The sequence below is a fragment of the Babesia bigemina genome (assembly GCF_000981445.1).
Source record: "Babesia bigemina genome assembly Bbig001, chromosome : I".
NCBI classification, from domain to species: Eukaryota; Apicomplexa; class Aconoidasida; order Piroplasmida; family Babesiidae; genus Babesia; species Babesia bigemina.
The window spans coordinates 1,240,419-1,255,882 of NC_027216.1; the positions used below are offsets into that span (position 1 = coordinate 1,240,419).

The 15,464-nt window shown below is 46.8% G+C and overlaps 9 protein-coding genes across 9 annotated transcripts; 5 read left to right on the plus strand and 4 right to left on the minus strand.

Annotated features, from left to right (window-relative positions):
• Nucleotides 1–206: 206 nt before the first annotated feature.
• BBBOND_0105690 (hypothetical protein, conserved) lies at nucleotides 207–1,553 on the plus strand (the record flags this gene model as incomplete). Its single annotated transcript, XM_012910992.1, has 1 exon — nucleotides 207–1,553. The coding sequence occupies one exon, from the start codon at nucleotides 207–209 to the stop codon at nucleotides 1,551–1,553; it is 1,347 nt and encodes a 448-aa protein (XP_012766446.1).
• A 295-nt stretch (nucleotides 1,554–1,848) lies between these two features.
• On the plus strand, nucleotides 1,849–3,286 carry BBBOND_0105700 (protein kinase domain containing protein, putative; the record flags this gene model as incomplete). Its single annotated transcript, XM_012910993.1, has 9 exons — nucleotides 1,849–1,869; nucleotides 1,907–2,010; nucleotides 2,049–2,088; nucleotides 2,161–2,254; nucleotides 2,292–2,426; nucleotides 2,464–2,609; nucleotides 2,775–2,906; nucleotides 2,941–3,060; nucleotides 3,098–3,286. The coding sequence occupies 9 exons, from the start codon at nucleotides 1,849–1,851 to the stop codon at nucleotides 3,284–3,286; spliced, it is 981 nt and encodes a 326-aa protein (XP_012766447.1).
• Nucleotides 3,287–3,835: 549 nt separating this feature from the next.
• On the plus strand, nucleotides 3,836–5,046 carry BBBOND_0105710 (hypothetical protein; the record flags this gene model as incomplete). Its single annotated transcript, XM_012910994.1, has 3 exons — nucleotides 3,836–4,416; nucleotides 4,454–4,662; nucleotides 4,700–5,046. 3 exons carry the CDS (start codon nucleotides 3,836–3,838, stop codon nucleotides 5,044–5,046), a joined length of 1,137 nt encoding a protein of 378 aa, XP_012766448.1.
• Nucleotides 5,047–5,881: 835 nt separating this feature from the next.
• On the plus strand, nucleotides 5,882–7,136 carry BBBOND_0105720 (hypothetical protein; the record flags this gene model as incomplete). The annotated part of the gene is made up of 3 exons (XM_012910995.1): nucleotides 5,882–6,489; nucleotides 6,527–6,738; nucleotides 6,781–7,136. 3 exons carry the CDS (start codon nucleotides 5,882–5,884, stop codon nucleotides 7,134–7,136), a joined length of 1,176 nt encoding a protein of 391 aa, XP_012766449.1.
• Nucleotides 7,137–7,204: 68 nt separating this feature from the next.
• Nucleotides 7,205–8,511, minus strand: BBBOND_0105730 (hypothetical protein, conserved; the record flags this gene model as incomplete). Its single annotated transcript, XM_012910996.1, has 4 exons — nucleotides 7,205–8,120; nucleotides 8,163–8,200; nucleotides 8,237–8,380; nucleotides 8,446–8,511. The coding sequence occupies 4 exons, from the start codon at nucleotides 8,509–8,511 to the stop codon at nucleotides 7,205–7,207; spliced, it is 1,164 nt and encodes a 387-aa protein (XP_012766450.1).
• A 181-nt stretch (nucleotides 8,512–8,692) lies between these two features.
• BBBOND_0105740 (hypothetical protein) lies at nucleotides 8,693–8,878 on the minus strand (the record flags this gene model as incomplete). The annotated part of the gene is made up of 1 exon (XM_012910997.1): nucleotides 8,693–8,878. The coding sequence occupies one exon, from the start codon at nucleotides 8,876–8,878 to the stop codon at nucleotides 8,693–8,695; it is 186 nt and encodes a 61-aa protein (XP_012766451.1).
• Nucleotides 8,879–9,005: 127 nt separating this feature from the next.
• Nucleotides 9,006–9,579, minus strand: BBBOND_0105750 (LSM domain containing protein, putative; the record flags this gene model as incomplete). Its single annotated transcript, XM_012910998.1, has 2 exons — nucleotides 9,006–9,283; nucleotides 9,354–9,579. The coding sequence occupies 2 exons, from the start codon at nucleotides 9,577–9,579 to the stop codon at nucleotides 9,006–9,008; spliced, it is 504 nt and encodes a 167-aa protein (XP_012766452.1).
• Nucleotides 9,580–9,897: 318 nt separating this feature from the next.
• Nucleotides 9,898–11,589, minus strand: BBBOND_0105760 (hypothetical protein, conserved; the record flags this gene model as incomplete). The annotated part of the gene is made up of 3 exons (XM_012910999.1): nucleotides 9,898–9,933; nucleotides 9,970–10,100; nucleotides 10,137–11,589. The coding sequence occupies 3 exons, from the start codon at nucleotides 11,587–11,589 to the stop codon at nucleotides 9,898–9,900; spliced, it is 1,620 nt and encodes a 539-aa protein (XP_012766453.1).
• A 1,428-nt stretch (nucleotides 11,590–13,017) lies between these two features.
• BBBOND_0105770 (hypothetical protein) lies at nucleotides 13,018–15,459 on the plus strand (the record flags this gene model as incomplete). Its single annotated transcript, XM_012911000.1, has 2 exons — nucleotides 13,018–13,777; nucleotides 13,817–15,459. 2 exons carry the CDS (start codon nucleotides 13,018–13,020, stop codon nucleotides 15,457–15,459), a joined length of 2,403 nt encoding a protein of 800 aa, XP_012766454.1.
• Between the last annotated feature and the right edge of the window lie 5 nt (nucleotides 15,460–15,464).

Here is a 15,464-nt window from a genome sequence, read left to right on the forward strand (position 1 = left end):
GGTTATTCGCCACTACCCATCTCTGGCAACGCGTTCATTTGTTGAATTGTTTGATTACACATTGCGTTTTACGGGAGTCCATTTGCAGAATTCGGCACTTGGTTCTACAATTGATTTTCGGGTTTTGCGCTTCTTGCTTAGTTACGCAGCGAATGCGCCATAAGCTTGGTGGTTGCACACTGTCTACAGTCCCATGATTTTTAGTTATGGGTGCTTGTCAAAGCCGGGATGAACAGGAAGTTGCTGTTACTACGCCTAAACGTGGCGGTGCTACGAATGTCTGCGACGAGAGGCTAGAAGACCGATTGCTGACCATTCCTGAGATCAGTTATGGCCCGTTTAATCGTGTAGCGCTGGAATGGGATACCCTTGGTCAACTGATTCCCTACAATCCGGAGAGCATTCGCTCCGCAACTAGCGCACAATCTGGAGATGCAGTATCAGAGGCCCATCAAGTTAGGAAGCAGCTGACTAGCATTAAGCAGCCTGCTAATTTGGCGAAAGGTGACGATAATGCTGCTTCCACCAACATGCAGAGGTTCAATTCCAGAGGTGTAACAGATGACAAACAATCGCTTGACCAGTTTAGGCGTGCTATAGTGATGTGGACGAATTTCAAAACCAGCACCAATGCTGTGAAAAAGTTGCACGGGGTAACTGATGCGTGGAGTTACCTCGATGCAGAAAACGTGCCACTACCTCAAGAAATGTTCGGAAGCGATGGATCGGAATCGATAAATGAGCTGCAGGGAAGCGAGGTGTCCGTTGGCAGTGCACTCACTCAGGAAGATGGCCCAGATGGTGCCATGCCCGATTTGTGTGAAAGTGGCGATGGTCACGTACCTATTGTAACGACGGAGGAGAACGTGCATCTCCCATTTCAGGATTTGCGTCAATCATTGAATGATTTAACACAGCAGCCATCGTCTTTTGTAACGCATCCCGCCTCACCGATGGAATCAGACGCGCCGATGGAGAATATAGACGATGCTATAGACTGGTTAAATTACGAGCTGGTTCTGCGCCCTTATTCAAGCAAAGATACAGCACGGCATTCGTACAAATGCATCTATAGGCCGAGGCGTGAATTTTCGCCTCGTGACAGGGTTTACCGTCTAGATTCTAACTTGTTGCAATTATTGGGTGACATTTTGGACCCATTTCAGTCGCACAACGAAGATCAAGACCGTTTATCAGTGGGACCAAAAGTTAAACTTTTGCTCAATCAACTCGTTTCTGTTAAAGAATGGGGATCATCGACAATTCAGGATAATGCTAATTCTGTTCAGGGCGTTGTAACGCGCAAGACGAAACGTGTAATGAGGAGACCATTCGACTTGCGCGCCCTGTCTACAATAAGTGATTCCGGTGATGTTCAAAGCCCCTGTGCACATCCCTTCTACTGTCTGGAAGACTCGGGCTGCGATGCGGGAAGCGGTGCCTATCGCGATATACATGGCACAAAAGAAAACAAGCACTCGATCAATTCCACAGGCAATTATAGACCACATGGCCGCTATGGAGACATGTCAGATATACCACTGCTATTTTGAATCCGGGGTGCATATACTACCCGCAAACCATGTGCCACGGTGAATCTGCGTCGTCAGAGTGCCTAATGCACCTTTACAACACGTTTTACATAAATATAGTCTTCCGTAAAATTTAGCATAGTGAGGTGGTATTTCCACTCTGCCCTGATCTATATCTGCATGGCATAACACCAACATATTCTGCAGACGTGTTTTACTAAAAGAACCTTTTAGATGTGCTGAGACATCTGAAATGCAGTGTACACCGGCAAGCGTAGAAGACTCAAAATTAACGGCTTCCACGAGTGCTAGCGTTATGACACTTCCGTACAACCTGGTAGGTGGCAACATCAGGCACCTGTGATAGCGTGTAGCCGCTAACGAGGGATGCGGTAAATAGGCACTTCAAGGAGGTTAGGCAACTTGGGAAAGGCGCATATGGCACGACGAGCTTGCTAATGGACACATTTGATAACAGGTGTTTCTTACGATTATAGAGTTTTAAGCACCTGTCAGCATAGTACGCAAGCGAATCGACGTCACTTCTCTATCCGAGGTGGAGCGCAAATTGTGCATGAATGAAATCAAGGCAATTGAGTTTAAGTGAGATTTGCTTACGATTCCGCAGCTCATTGCAAATATAAACCATCCTTTCATTGTAAAATACCTGGGAAGCTACCTCGAGGGAAATGTCCTCTATATACTAACCCACTACTGCAAAGGTATCGTGTGACGATTTACAACATAAGAATGTGTCAGGTGGCGATCTCCACCGCTATATCGCCCAAAAACGGAAGCACGATGAACCCATTCGTGAAGAGCGCATATTGAAATGGATTGCGCAGCTGCTATCAGCTCTAAAGTACCTCCATAAACGCCACATTCTACATCGAGGTAAGTGATAATATAACAAAATTTCAATAACTATTAGACTTGAAATCTCTGAACGTGCTCATCGATTCCGACAAATCACTAAAATTATGTGATTTTGGGGTTTCAAAGACTCTAAGTGCAACTGCGGACCACACAAAAACGGTCATCGGCACTCCATACTATTTCAGCCCAGAGCTAATCAATGTAAGTCAGGCCACCGTACGATTCTAACACAAGATTCCATTGACATTGCACGACTGCAGAGCATGTTTCAAAAATTTCATTGAGTTAATACGCAAGTATTTTCCAGTTATGGAAGCATATATACTCATGACGATGGCTTGCAACGTGACTTGAAAATATACGCAGGGACAGGAGTACAGTTGGCCGTCAGACATATGGGCATTAGGATGCCTGACATATGAGCTTGCAACCTTCAAAACTCCCTTCGACGGTGTTGGAGGCATGCAGCAACTTGTGAGGCATATAAAAAGCACACCGGTGAGATAACATCAGGTATGCATAATGTCTTCAGATACCAGACCTCCCGAGCGCCTATTCTCTGGAGCTAAACGCACTCTTTAGGTCTATGATGTTCCAAGATATGAAATTCCGCCTATCGGCGTCGGAATTGCTTGCTACGGACATTATGCAAGTACGTTATTTCGTGATTATTGACACGTATTGCTCAGCGCGCGCTGCGCCTGATGTTAAGGGAGGCTGAATTAAAATCTCCAACGCAAATACCCGATTGCACAAGTAGCAGTTTATTGAAGAGCAAATTACTATCGACCATTCCCGATGATTCTGAAGCGGTAGGCGGAATCAACAACAGACACCAAATGACAATCCAAATAGGAGACCAGGAGCTCGATGAATAATATAGACAGCTATTAAGATACCCAAATGAAGAACAATTAGATATAAAAGTTGTATAATTTCTATGTGTATCGGTAAAAAATACCAAGTGTCATGATGGGTGGGTCGTGTCTACTGTGATGTACAGATAAGTGTTTAAATCTGACAAACACCAAATATACAATAACAAAAAACAGCGCTTTATCGGGTACACCTTGCTCACCATTTGAGTGTCTCGCAAACGTACACACTGGTGTTTCACACCTATTTATTCAATGACACCCCCTACAGTACAAATAATATGAATTAAGAGAAAATTGTCGGGGCCTGAATAAGATTGATAACACAAAAAACGTTATGACATGAGAAGGCAAACAGATGTTGTTAAGGTACTGCACGATTGAATTTTGATGTATCTGCTGAAGTATGATACATGGTTCCAATATGGTAGAATAGTGTTTGTACATAGTATGTAGCAATACGAAACGCGTCTTTGAACTCATTGTATGCAGACAACTGTTCACTGTGAGTCACCTGGTCTACGCGGCGATTCTATGGGTACCGTTATAGAAATGGCAAATGTGTCTGAGCAAGCCGTCTCACCTGAGGTGTATAGACCAGAACCTGTGAGGCGTGATGACATTATTATCCAATGTGTCCGTTTGGCTAATGTGCAGCTGGGCATTGACGTGACTGGCCTGGATTTGCAGGGCGAATTGAGCGCCTCGGATTTCGACTACCTTGTTGTGGATTCGATTACTGGTGGTTATACGAACATATTGCATAAGGTTACGAACACGAAGAACGGAATGCACGTGGCTGTACGTATATTTGGACACAAGACAGATGAATTCATTGACCGTTCTCGTGAACGTATTATCCAACATCACCTTTGTCTACAGGGCTTCGCTAAGCACGTGTACGCTCACTTCGAGGGTGGGCAGATTGAGGAGTGGCTTCCGGGTGAAGCGGTGTCTGACGCTGATTTCCACAGCTACAAGTATAGCCATCTGATCGCACGGCAACTACACCGGTTGCATACATTGCCAAGCCAGCGTGAGCTATATCTGGAGCTGCATCCGCACATTTCGGCGGGTGTAGACGTGAAATTCGAGTCCGACCTGTGGCCGAGCGTGTGGAAGTTTTACAATCTGTAGGTTCAACTAAGGGCGCAAATGTAATATTCACAGATGCATGGCCAACATAGAGCAGCTGGAGCCAATCATCGCTGGGAAGTTCAGCCTCACTGAACTAAAAGAAGTGAGTTACTCAATTAGGAGCCACCCAAACATGAAATTACAGCACATAGAACGAATGCAAACATACTGCGACAGTGTGAGGTCGCCCGTTGTGTTGTGCCACGGAGATTTATCGAAAGGCAACATAGTAATCCAATCTGGTAGGTCTGCTTGTTGAAAGTCGACTTATGAGTGTAGAAGGTGTCACATTTTTGGATTATGAGTATGCCTGCTTTATGGAGAGGGGTTTCGACATTGCAGCTCACTTTTCGGAATTTGCGGCGTACGATTCGGATTCGAAAATGATGCCGTCTGAAAATATACAGCGGGATTTCATACGATTTTACTTAGGTGAATCATCATCAGAAGAGAAGGTAGATGCGTTGTTTAAGGAAATCCAGCCATTCCTCATTATCCCCAACATGTATTGGGGACTTTGGGGACTATTGCAATGTGTGTACTCTTCTATACATACGGATTTCGCTCATTATTCTACTAACAGGATCGAACGTTTTCTGACGGACCTTGAGTCGGCTAGTGCTTGATGTCATGTAGAAATGCAATGCGCCCCCAGCACAACCGTGTACCAACACAAAAACATGTTAACAGAAGTGCTTAATAATGCCACTGATGCTGAGTGTATATTACTGTTTACTTGCTCTGTTTTGTCATCAGTGCTTGCGGTGGTCAAATCATTTGATGGCTCCCGTATTTCGGCAGCTAAAGGATATCCACAACAAGCCTACGACACTGAGTAATGATGAACAAGTAGAGGCCACTTGATATCGAATAAAAAGTGAGATCGTCAATTATTAGTGGCGAATGTGCAGCCGCCGTGTAGCATGTGTCGTCATTGTAAAGTCCAGCCACACTGAAATACATTCATTATGTAGCCGACATTTCCAGTTTTTAGTTTATATATACAACTAGACATGCTGTAACGAATAAGATGTCAAATGTGAGCTATTTTGTTATGAAGATTCCATTCAACCTTTAACATAAAAGATTTCGTACAATAGGCATTACTAGACAGTACCAGAAACCGAATGGAATATTGCATTGCAGCATCTGTCACACATCCATAAACATTAGTGCTGACCATCGTTGTGTAACTATCATTCACATACTACGAATGCTTGACCCAACACAACGAAATTATAAGCTCATAATGGGACATTATTATTTGAAAGACGACACGATGGGGACAATTATTTGATTACGTGTAATAAAGGTTCATCTGCCGAAATTTTATATTGGCTGTCGTACGAGGTTGGCGCCTCTGCAGCTGCCGGTACTCACCGCAGCCTTATAGTTCCGCTTATTACTTGCAGCAACTTATTTTTATTACTTATTCACTAAATCACATCCATTATTGCAGATATGGTAGATCTAACATCAAATAAAGCAATGACAACAACGCTGGATGTTGTCAAGCCCATAAGACATATTAACGAAGTACACCATACACGTGATGACATTATTATCCAATGTGTCCGTTTGGCTAATGTGCAGCTGGGCATTGACGTGACTGGCCTGGATTTGCAGGGCGAATTGAGCGCCTCGGATTTCGACTACCTTGTTGTGGATTCAATAACGGGAGGTCTAACGAACATATTGCATAAGGTTACGAACACGAAGAACGGAATGCACGTGGCTGTACGTATATTTGGACACAAGACAGATGAATTCATTGACCGTTCTCGTGAACGTATTATCCAACATCACCTTTGTCTACAGGGCTTCGCTAAGCACGTGTACGCTCACTTCGAGGGTGGGCAGATTGAGGAGTGGCTTCCGGGTGAAGCGGTGTCTGACGCTGATTTCCACAGCTACAAGTATAGCCATCTGATCGCACGGCAACTACACCGGTTGCATACATTGCCTGGCCAGCGTGAGCTGTATCTGGAGCTGCATCCGCACATTTCGGCGGGTGTAGACGTGAAATTCGAGTCCGACCTGTGGCCGAGCGTGTGGAAGTTTTACAATCTGTAGGTTCAACTAAGGGCGCAAATGTAATATTCACAGATGCATGGCCAACATAGAGCAGCTGGAGCCAATCATCGCTGGGAAGTTCAGCCTCACTGAACTAAAAGAAGTGAGTTACTCAATTAGGAGCCACCCAAACATGAAATTACAGCACATAGAACGAATGCAAACATACTGCGACAGTGTGAGGTCGCCCGTTGTGTTGTGCCACTGTGACCTTTTGAATGCAAATGTGATAATAAATGGACCAGGTGAGTTCGTTGAATCATAACTACGTATATCTACGCGCGTAGAAGAAGCGAAATTTCTGGACTTCGAGTATGCCTGCTTCATGGAGCGGGGTTTCGACATTGCAAACCACTTCATAGAGCACTGTGGCATAGAATGCAATTGGAACGATATACCGGATGAAGTGGAGCAAAGGCGCTTTCTTGTTTCTTATATCGGGGATATTGCCGCCGACTCCGATGTCGACATGTTATACATGGAAATACAACCGTTCTTCATCGCCGCCAATATATATTGGGGACTGTGGGGATTTCTTCAATGCATATATTCGTCGCACGAAGTCGACTACCCCCATTATGCTAGAAGTCGTGTAACGTCTGCGATTCATGACGAACGTTGGAAGCTGTTCGGCGGCAGATAAGTGCCCATAGACAACGCTTAATAAGAGTTGAGATTTGTTAGACACTTAGTTGCTGTCCGTTATCACGGTTAAGGTGTCGTTGCTGTGCCCAGCGCATCATATCCCTGAGGCGTTGTGCCAGTTAAAAAACTCACATACCTGAACACGTTCGAATTCGTGGCTTCGTCGTCCAGCTCGATTTCTCCATTGCCCAAAATTTTCCAAGCAGCCAAATGTTCAAATGCGATATACAACTCGACGTGGCAATCCTCTGGTAGCGCCATGAGTGCATCTTGGAATTGTGCCTTCTCTTGGCTCGACACAGGTTGGATTTCTGCGACAAAGTCGAGACTTGCAGGTAACTGCCTCGGTAACGTCATCGGATTAGCTGCTGGAAGGTGTTTGCCACCAAACGACACGTGAGCCGTCTCTGAGTCAACGAGATTGGAATCACGTCTAAGCTTTTCGAGCTTGCAACAGGCATCGTGAGTTGACATCCAAGGGATGGTGCCGGGTGCCTGGAACTTAAACATTGTAAGGAGCATCGCATATATCTCGGCAAATGCTTCAGTGGACGAAGCATATCCATTTTGCAGAACCTTCTCAAGAACTATGTGCAATGTCACAGACTTTACCGGTGGCATTGGTGAGGCTTCCTCACCCGCTGTTTCGAACGTTCCTTCAGCAGCCCCTTCTATGGGCGCTGCAAAAAGGCTGCCGCTTTTCGTATGACACAACGACGCAACGACGTGGTGTAGCTTTTGTAGCCAAGTGGGCATGCTGGTCAGAACAGCATCATCAGGATTCAAAAGCGGGAATAGAGACGATGTATTGTCGTATTCAACAGTCTCTTCTTGCTGCGGAAATGCGGATTTATGCGATTCAAACGGTCCTTCCATTTCGTCGAACCCCTCATCCATTATTTCCTTAAAAAGCGAATCGATGTCGTCATCGATGGTAGAGTGGCCCGGTATATCTGAAGCCAAAGTGCGTCGGCTGGCATTTCTGTAGCTATTATGAGAAGATGCAAGATTGAAAGAAGCTTACTTTTTCAGTTGGATATTATTCGAACGTTCACGCTTGGGCTGCTCTCTCATAAACATCTACAAAGCACCACCTACGGGCAACGAAGCATTCATGTCTACTGCTTCTGAGAGCAAATGATAGTGACCACGTGGTATTGCAGCGTCCAGTGGCGCCAATTGCCATGGGACGTCTACCGCTGCATCATCCTTTGACGCTGCATCCCAGAGCTCTTTCAACCTCTGCAAAACAATAATGTGTTGCAAATTCGAGTTTCGTATGGAGTCTAAATTAGTGATATGCCTACCTGATGGAATGATTCCAGCTCCGATGCGGTGAAGAACAGCTCACCGCGGAACAACGTGTTCGCCATGGTCTCACGATGCGGAATTAGGATACCACAACTGATATTTTAAAAAGACAACTTGGATTCATTCATCACCATATATAGATAACAATCGTCTAATTTTAGATAATTTCTTCGGTACGATTGCCCAAAAGATTCGACCCTAGTTCGAGCCCCTCCCACCGCTACACAGATAGCTTAATAACTATTAGCGCAAAACATTACTGTTAAAGAACATATCAAATAGGAATCGAAGATATTTCTTTGTCTGACATTCCTTCGAGCCGGTCTTAGGCGACAGCACACGCTCGCTGAGATGCTCGGCATTAAACCCAATTTTTCTAACTGAGTAGATGTCTACACTTTTCAACCCGCAACAATTCTTGCACGGCATTTATGACTCGGAGCATCTGTGATGTGGAGAGAATACGTGTTTTCAGGAGTCGATACGATCGGCGTTGCGGCCGTATGACGCTTTAATAGTAGTATGCTCGGGAGGGCAACCAACAATCGCGTATACGCTACGCAAACGCATCGTTCCCAAGCATATCGCTGAATATATGCTTCTTGGTCGGGAATTGCTCTTGTTCTTCCTTCAACAGGGCAAGCGCTTCATCAAGTTCGACGTACTTCAGCTTCGGCATCATAGGCTGAGGCATCATTCTCATGTTGCGTTTGCGTGCAACTTGTAGAAGTCGACTGTGATCGAATGTGCTGTTGTACTTGAAGGTATTCAGGTAGCTTGTCGCGTCAAGTCCGCAGAAATAGGCAATACTCTCACCGCGTATTATCAAATTACCTACAGAAATATAAGATGCTTGCAAAATAGTTGTGTAACATTCATTTATAGGATCATATGTCAGACTTACCGCAATACACATCGCTGAAAACTCGTTGCGAATGAACGATGACCTTCCTGACGGCGTCGGTAAGCACAAGGTTCCCGTATTGATCAAAGCTTTTAAAAATACCCACGTAATAGGTTTCGTCTCTAAGAGTAACCCAGATCAAGGATCCGAGTTCGTCCTCTACGACCCAAATCCATTGCTGCTTGCTATGCTGGTCACTGCGCGCGGTTGCCACATCGTCATCCATCATACAATCGGGGATTGCACACCCGGCAATAAATCAGGTTTGCGCCGCAAGGTTAAATTTCAATCGCGAACACGAGAGCGACAGCAACAACACCGCGCCACGGGTCCCCATAGTTAAGAGAAAGCAAGATAGAAACAACAAACTTAAACATTAGAAACGTTTACTAGAACTGTCTTCAACAAGAGCTCAGCCACAGTGAACATCGAGGTGAATGCCATAGCACTTCCGTTGACCATGTCGGCAATTCGTATATCATAACCCACGTTCTACGCATTTGTAGGCTTCTGTGCCAGAAAAGTGCATTCTGTATTAACAGTGTTATCCCTTCGTTGTGTAAAATCGAACTTTGTCGCCCTGACAGTGCGTGACTAACGGTGAGCACAAACGTACCACTCGAAGCTGTACATGGCACAATCGGTCACATTGTACACCAGATCGCTGCAGCATGCATACTACAGGCTGACGCGCATCTATGACCTCCATTGTGTGCCCAATGAAGTTTTGCGCCTCCGTAACGGGTCCTGAGAGCAATATTTTCAATGTAACGACAAACGTACCAGGCTTGGCCGCTATAAACCTGGACCGCGACGTGATCACATCTATCCCAGCAACCTGCGTCACTTGATGCTCCAGCTCGGGTTGCAGCTTCTCCGGCTGCACCAAGTTGTAAGCTACTATATCAGCCGGGAATAGTTGTTGTAGGTAGTGCGAATTCGGTCCAACCGTGTACCACTCGCGATGCATCTTGTCAAGTGACGACGCAGGTTCACCCTCCACTGCTTCCCTGCGCATTGGCAGGAACTTTATGCTATCTACATTGGTGTTTCCCAGTGCGTTCATCAGCACAACCGGAATTTCAATTGAGTCTCCCTCACAAACCTGACTTACGGACTCCGCCGTGGCCACATGCAGGTCATCGCCGTGCACCGAAGATACGTCACGCATGAAAGACACCGTTCGTCGGGTATTTCGCCTCAAACACTCAAAGACAAACCTGTTGGCGTACGTTGGCTGCCGAGCTCCCACATCATCACACGTGCTCCGCGGAATGTAACTATAGGTATACTGCAGCGTGTTCTTCGAATTCACTGACCAAGCCAAAACACGCGCACGGATGATGAGGTCGATACGCATGCCCTTCTGTGCGGTGAATACTGATTGGCAAATCATGTATGACGATTCGAAATCCAGTTGCCCCTGATAAGCTACCTTAAATGCAGCTACGATTTTCGCCGTCTTTTTCCCCATTAGCAATCTGACGTTGTCCGACCACTGTTTAGAAATCTTTTGACCGGCTGTAAGATCTGAACCGGTGAAGTATTGCAGCAATGCGTCGTAAACCCGCGAATTTAGATCAGCCCAGTCTTCACTGATACGGTGGCCCATGAGATCATAGTATCGTAGGCTAGACCTGCACTTTGCCAGCTTCGACGGGGAGAAATCGGGAGAGGTGCGAGTTTTGATGCGGTCATCTAGAACGGAAACGTGATTTTTCTGCGCACTCTCTGCCATAGGTTTACTGCCAACATCGCTAAACAGCGTTATACCGTACCAGAATACCCCTTGTTCTGCGGTATGTCCGGAACTTGTGGAAGTGGCTGCGGCCTGCGAGATCGAGTTGACATCCCTGGTGGGACTTTTGCACGTATCACTATCTGCAGCCTCAGCACGCAGGCGCGAGATTTTCGGGGAAAAATTCATGATGAGAGGATCATACACATCCTCCGTAACCAATGGTGCGTCGTTTTTTAGCCTCAACTCCTCGACATCTGATTCGCGTGTTGTAGCGATGGAGGAGGGCGACTGAGCATTTTCGATGGGCAACAGCGGCACATCGATCGACGATGGAGAAGCATCTCCCGTAGTCGAGGGCTCTACAACCTCAGTCTGTTCTACCGGGCGCGGTTCCTCATTTGGCACAGCTACGGTTGGCTCCCTCACGAGAGATGCATCCATTCGACGCGCGCACAAGCCCTTGAAACGAAGAAAAAAACCTCTATAGTTTGCCATTGCGATGAAGGGCAGTTCGACGTCACACAGAACTTCCTATTAGTTTCACATCTGTAAAAATTTTCCCGCCTAGTACATGACCGATGGACCTGACAAATTACGGTGCAAACGCTTTTGTCAGTACAGCCTCCAGACTCTTGTTGGCCAAATGCCCATTATACCTCTTCGTAGGCAGATGTGTAAAGCTGAGAGTCTCAAATCGGTATGCAGCTATGTCGAAGTAACTCCCCTCGCTGGATCAGGCTACGCAACAATGCGTTGGCTACAAGTGGCAACTCGCCGTTACCTCGTATGCGAAATATATAATGTGAGAGAACGGCGAAAAGGTGCCGATTACAATGGTAATGGCGACAGGCCCGCGCGATTCAACACCCTGCAAGGGGCGCGGATGTGTGGTAATGCGCCGCGGCTCCACATCCGTACTGGAACTGAGCTATGAAATAAACGGATAAACACATACACCCGATTGTATCATATGTCCTACTCACGCCATTTATTGCTTCGTCGATATCCATCAATCATTGTGTATTTACTGCAACGCTTGTACTTCGACATTGGACATCCACGGATGCCGTACAAACATGACCTCCTTTTATATACAATTTAATAATTCAACGATCGTAAGAGACTATAAGTGGTTTTCACGGAACCGAGTTGCGAAACAGCGCACATCTGCATACGCGACTAAACGTAATGCGTGTTACACATTTGCAATTTCCATATATTCGCTGCCGAATACAGTATCACCGATGTCGTTGTGTGAGTCACTATAAGAGAAAAACGAAACGAGGTTGTCGAAAGTAGAATACACACTTAGTCAGCGTAGACAAGAGTAGCCTTATGGGAAGCAAACCCGGCGGCAGCTTCTGCCGGTTGCCTTGCACCTTAGAAAAGAAAAGAAAAAAGCAGCATATGAGGCTGTTTTTTCTTCTATTATGGGGAATTCTGTCTAAGGTCGCGTCCACACAGCGGGGCAACCGGGCCTGCGACACGCTTGTATCACCACCCACTATCAAAAAAAATTTTAATTCGTCGAAATTTTGTACTCACGGATTGCTAATATTAGTGCCGATTGAGCAAGCCGTCTATGTTCGACGGTAATTTTACGAAACTGTTGGACTCGCTGGTTCGCCGCGCTCCCGTGCCTTCGATTAAGCCCATATCAGACTTCGAGGTGAGGGTTATTACGTGCTCTATCTGATTACCGCATTGTAAAAACGTTGGCCAAAATTTCCGTGGCACCGGTTGGCGTCACATATTGTAAACTCTGTATCCCAAACGGTGGTCGTACTGGAGTTAGTTCCTTCTCGTTTTAGTGTGAGATTTGCACCCTCAATTTGATATTATGGTGTGAGGAATTCCACGGTTGATAACTTGTTTCGACTATCCTTTAATTCCGCCGCAGGGAAGAGCTAGGGACGCTAAAAGATGGCGAAAGCAGTAGAGAACGAGCCGGGCGACCACGAAGTGGTAGCTGATGAGGGACCAGTCGATTTAGCAAAGCGGAAATACCTGAATAGGTTGCTCGTAGAAGATGCAACGAATGACGACAACTCGGTTGTAGCCCTTCACCCCAACCGCATCGAGGAACTTGGGCTGTTCAGAGGCGACACCGTCATGTTGAAGGGGAAGAAACGTCACACAACTGTTTGTATTGTCTTGGCCGATAAGGATCTGGACGAGGGGAAGGCGCGCGTGAACAAAATTGTGCGTAAGAACCTCAGGGTTATGCTTGGCGACTTCATCAGGATAGTTCCGTGCTCCGATGTACCGTACGGTAAAAAGATTCAAGTTCTTCCTCTGGATGACACAGTGGAAGGGCTTTCCAAGGAGGCACTCTTCGATGTCTACCTGAAGCCCTATTTTTTGGAGACATATAGGCCTGTGAAGAAAGGCGACCTTTTCCTTGTGAGAGGCGCTTTCAAGGCTGTCGAATTCAAAGTGGTTGAGGTAGATCCCGGGGACTACTGCATTGTGGCTCCAGACACAATTATCTACCACGAGGGCGACCCGATTAAGAGGGACGAGGAGGAGAAACTGGACGACGTCGGCTACGATGACATCGGAGGATGCCGCCGCCAAATGGCTCAGATTAGGGAAATGATCGAACTACCCCTTAGGCACCCCGGGCTGTTTAAAACTCTTGGTGTCAAGCCACCGAGGGGTGTGCTGCTCTACGGACCTCCAGGTAAGATGGTCTAAATATGCTTATTCCATCACGTTTCAGGATCCGGAAAGACGCTCATTGCGCGAGCAGTGGCGAATGAGACTGGGGCATTCTTCTTCCTCATCAATGGTCCAGAGGTCATGAGTAAAATGGCTGGAGAAGCAGAATCCAACCTCCGTCGGGCATTCGCCGAGGCCGAAAAAAACGCGCCTGCCATCATTTTCATCGACGAAGTGGATTCAATTGCTCCCAAAAGAGAGAAGACCAATGGGGAAGTAGAAAGGAGGGTGGTTTCACAGTTGCTAACGCTCATGGATGGGTTGAAAGGACGAGGACAGGTTGTGGTCATAGCCGCGACGAACAGGCAGAACTCCATCGACCCTGCGCTTAGAAGATTTGGTAGATTTGACAAGGAGATTGACATAGGTGTACCCGACGATGCTGGAAGACTCGAGATTCTTAAAATCCACACCAGGAACATGAAGCTCGCCCCAGAAGTCAAGTTGGAAGAGCTCGCAGCCAATTCTCACGGTTTTGTGGGTGCTGACCTTGCACAGCTTTGCACTGAAGCGGCACTTGGATGCATCAGGGAGAAAATGGGGGCCATTGACCTTGAGGAGGACACAATAGATACCGCTATATTAGATTCTATGGCTGTAACTCAGGAGCATTTCAACGCGGCCATCGCCACGTGCAACCCGTCGTCACTTCGTGAGACGGTGGTTGAAATTCCAAATGTTAAGTGGGACGATATAGGAGGACTGGAGTCCGTGAAGAACTCTTTGAGAGAAATGATTCTCTACCCCATAGAACACCCGGAGAAGTTCGAGAAATTCGGCATGTCACCTTCACGAGGAGTGTTGTTTTACGGTCCGCCCGGTTGTGGTAAGACTTTGTTGGCGAAGGCTGTGGCTTCCGAGTGCAGCGCCAACTTCATTTCTGTCAAGGGTCCTGAGTTGTTGACTATGTGGTTTGGTGAATCCGAGGCAAATGTGCGTGAAGTGTTCGACAAGGCCAGGGCTGCGGCGCCGTGTGTTCTTTTCTTTGACGAGCTGGATTCTATTGGCACGGCTAGAGGTAGTGGTGTGGGGGAAGGTACCCATTCCGCTGAACGTGTGATGAACCAGCTGCTAACAGAAATCGACGGTGTATCGGCGAAGAAAAATATCTTTTTCATCGGTGCAACTAACAGGCCCAACTTGCTTGATGAAGCTCTTTTGAGACCTGGTAGGCTTGACCAGCTTATTTACATTCCTCTTCCCGACCTTCCGGCCAGGGTTTCCATCCTCAAATCATTGCTTCGCAAGTCTCCCGTTGCGAGCAACGTGCCAATAACGTACCTTGCCCAGAAGACTGCGGGGTTCTCTGGTGCTGACCTTGCGGAGATGTGCCAGATTGCGGCGCGCTCTGCCATCAGGGAGGCAATTGCGCACGAGGAAAAACACGGCGCCGCCCCCGTTGAAGGTACGCCGGAGTTCAAATACGAAATTCAACGGAAACATTTCCAAGAGGGGTTGGCCAATGCACGGCATTCGGTGACTTCCACCGACCTTTCCAAGTTCGACAGCTTCCGCAATAAATTTGACCCTCTCTACAAGACGAGGGGCGCCGGTGGAGACGAAATTGACATCGACTGGCCGGAGGAGAATGAGATGGAGTCGACCATGGACGTCATTGAGGAGGATGATGATCTCTACGCTTAAACTGC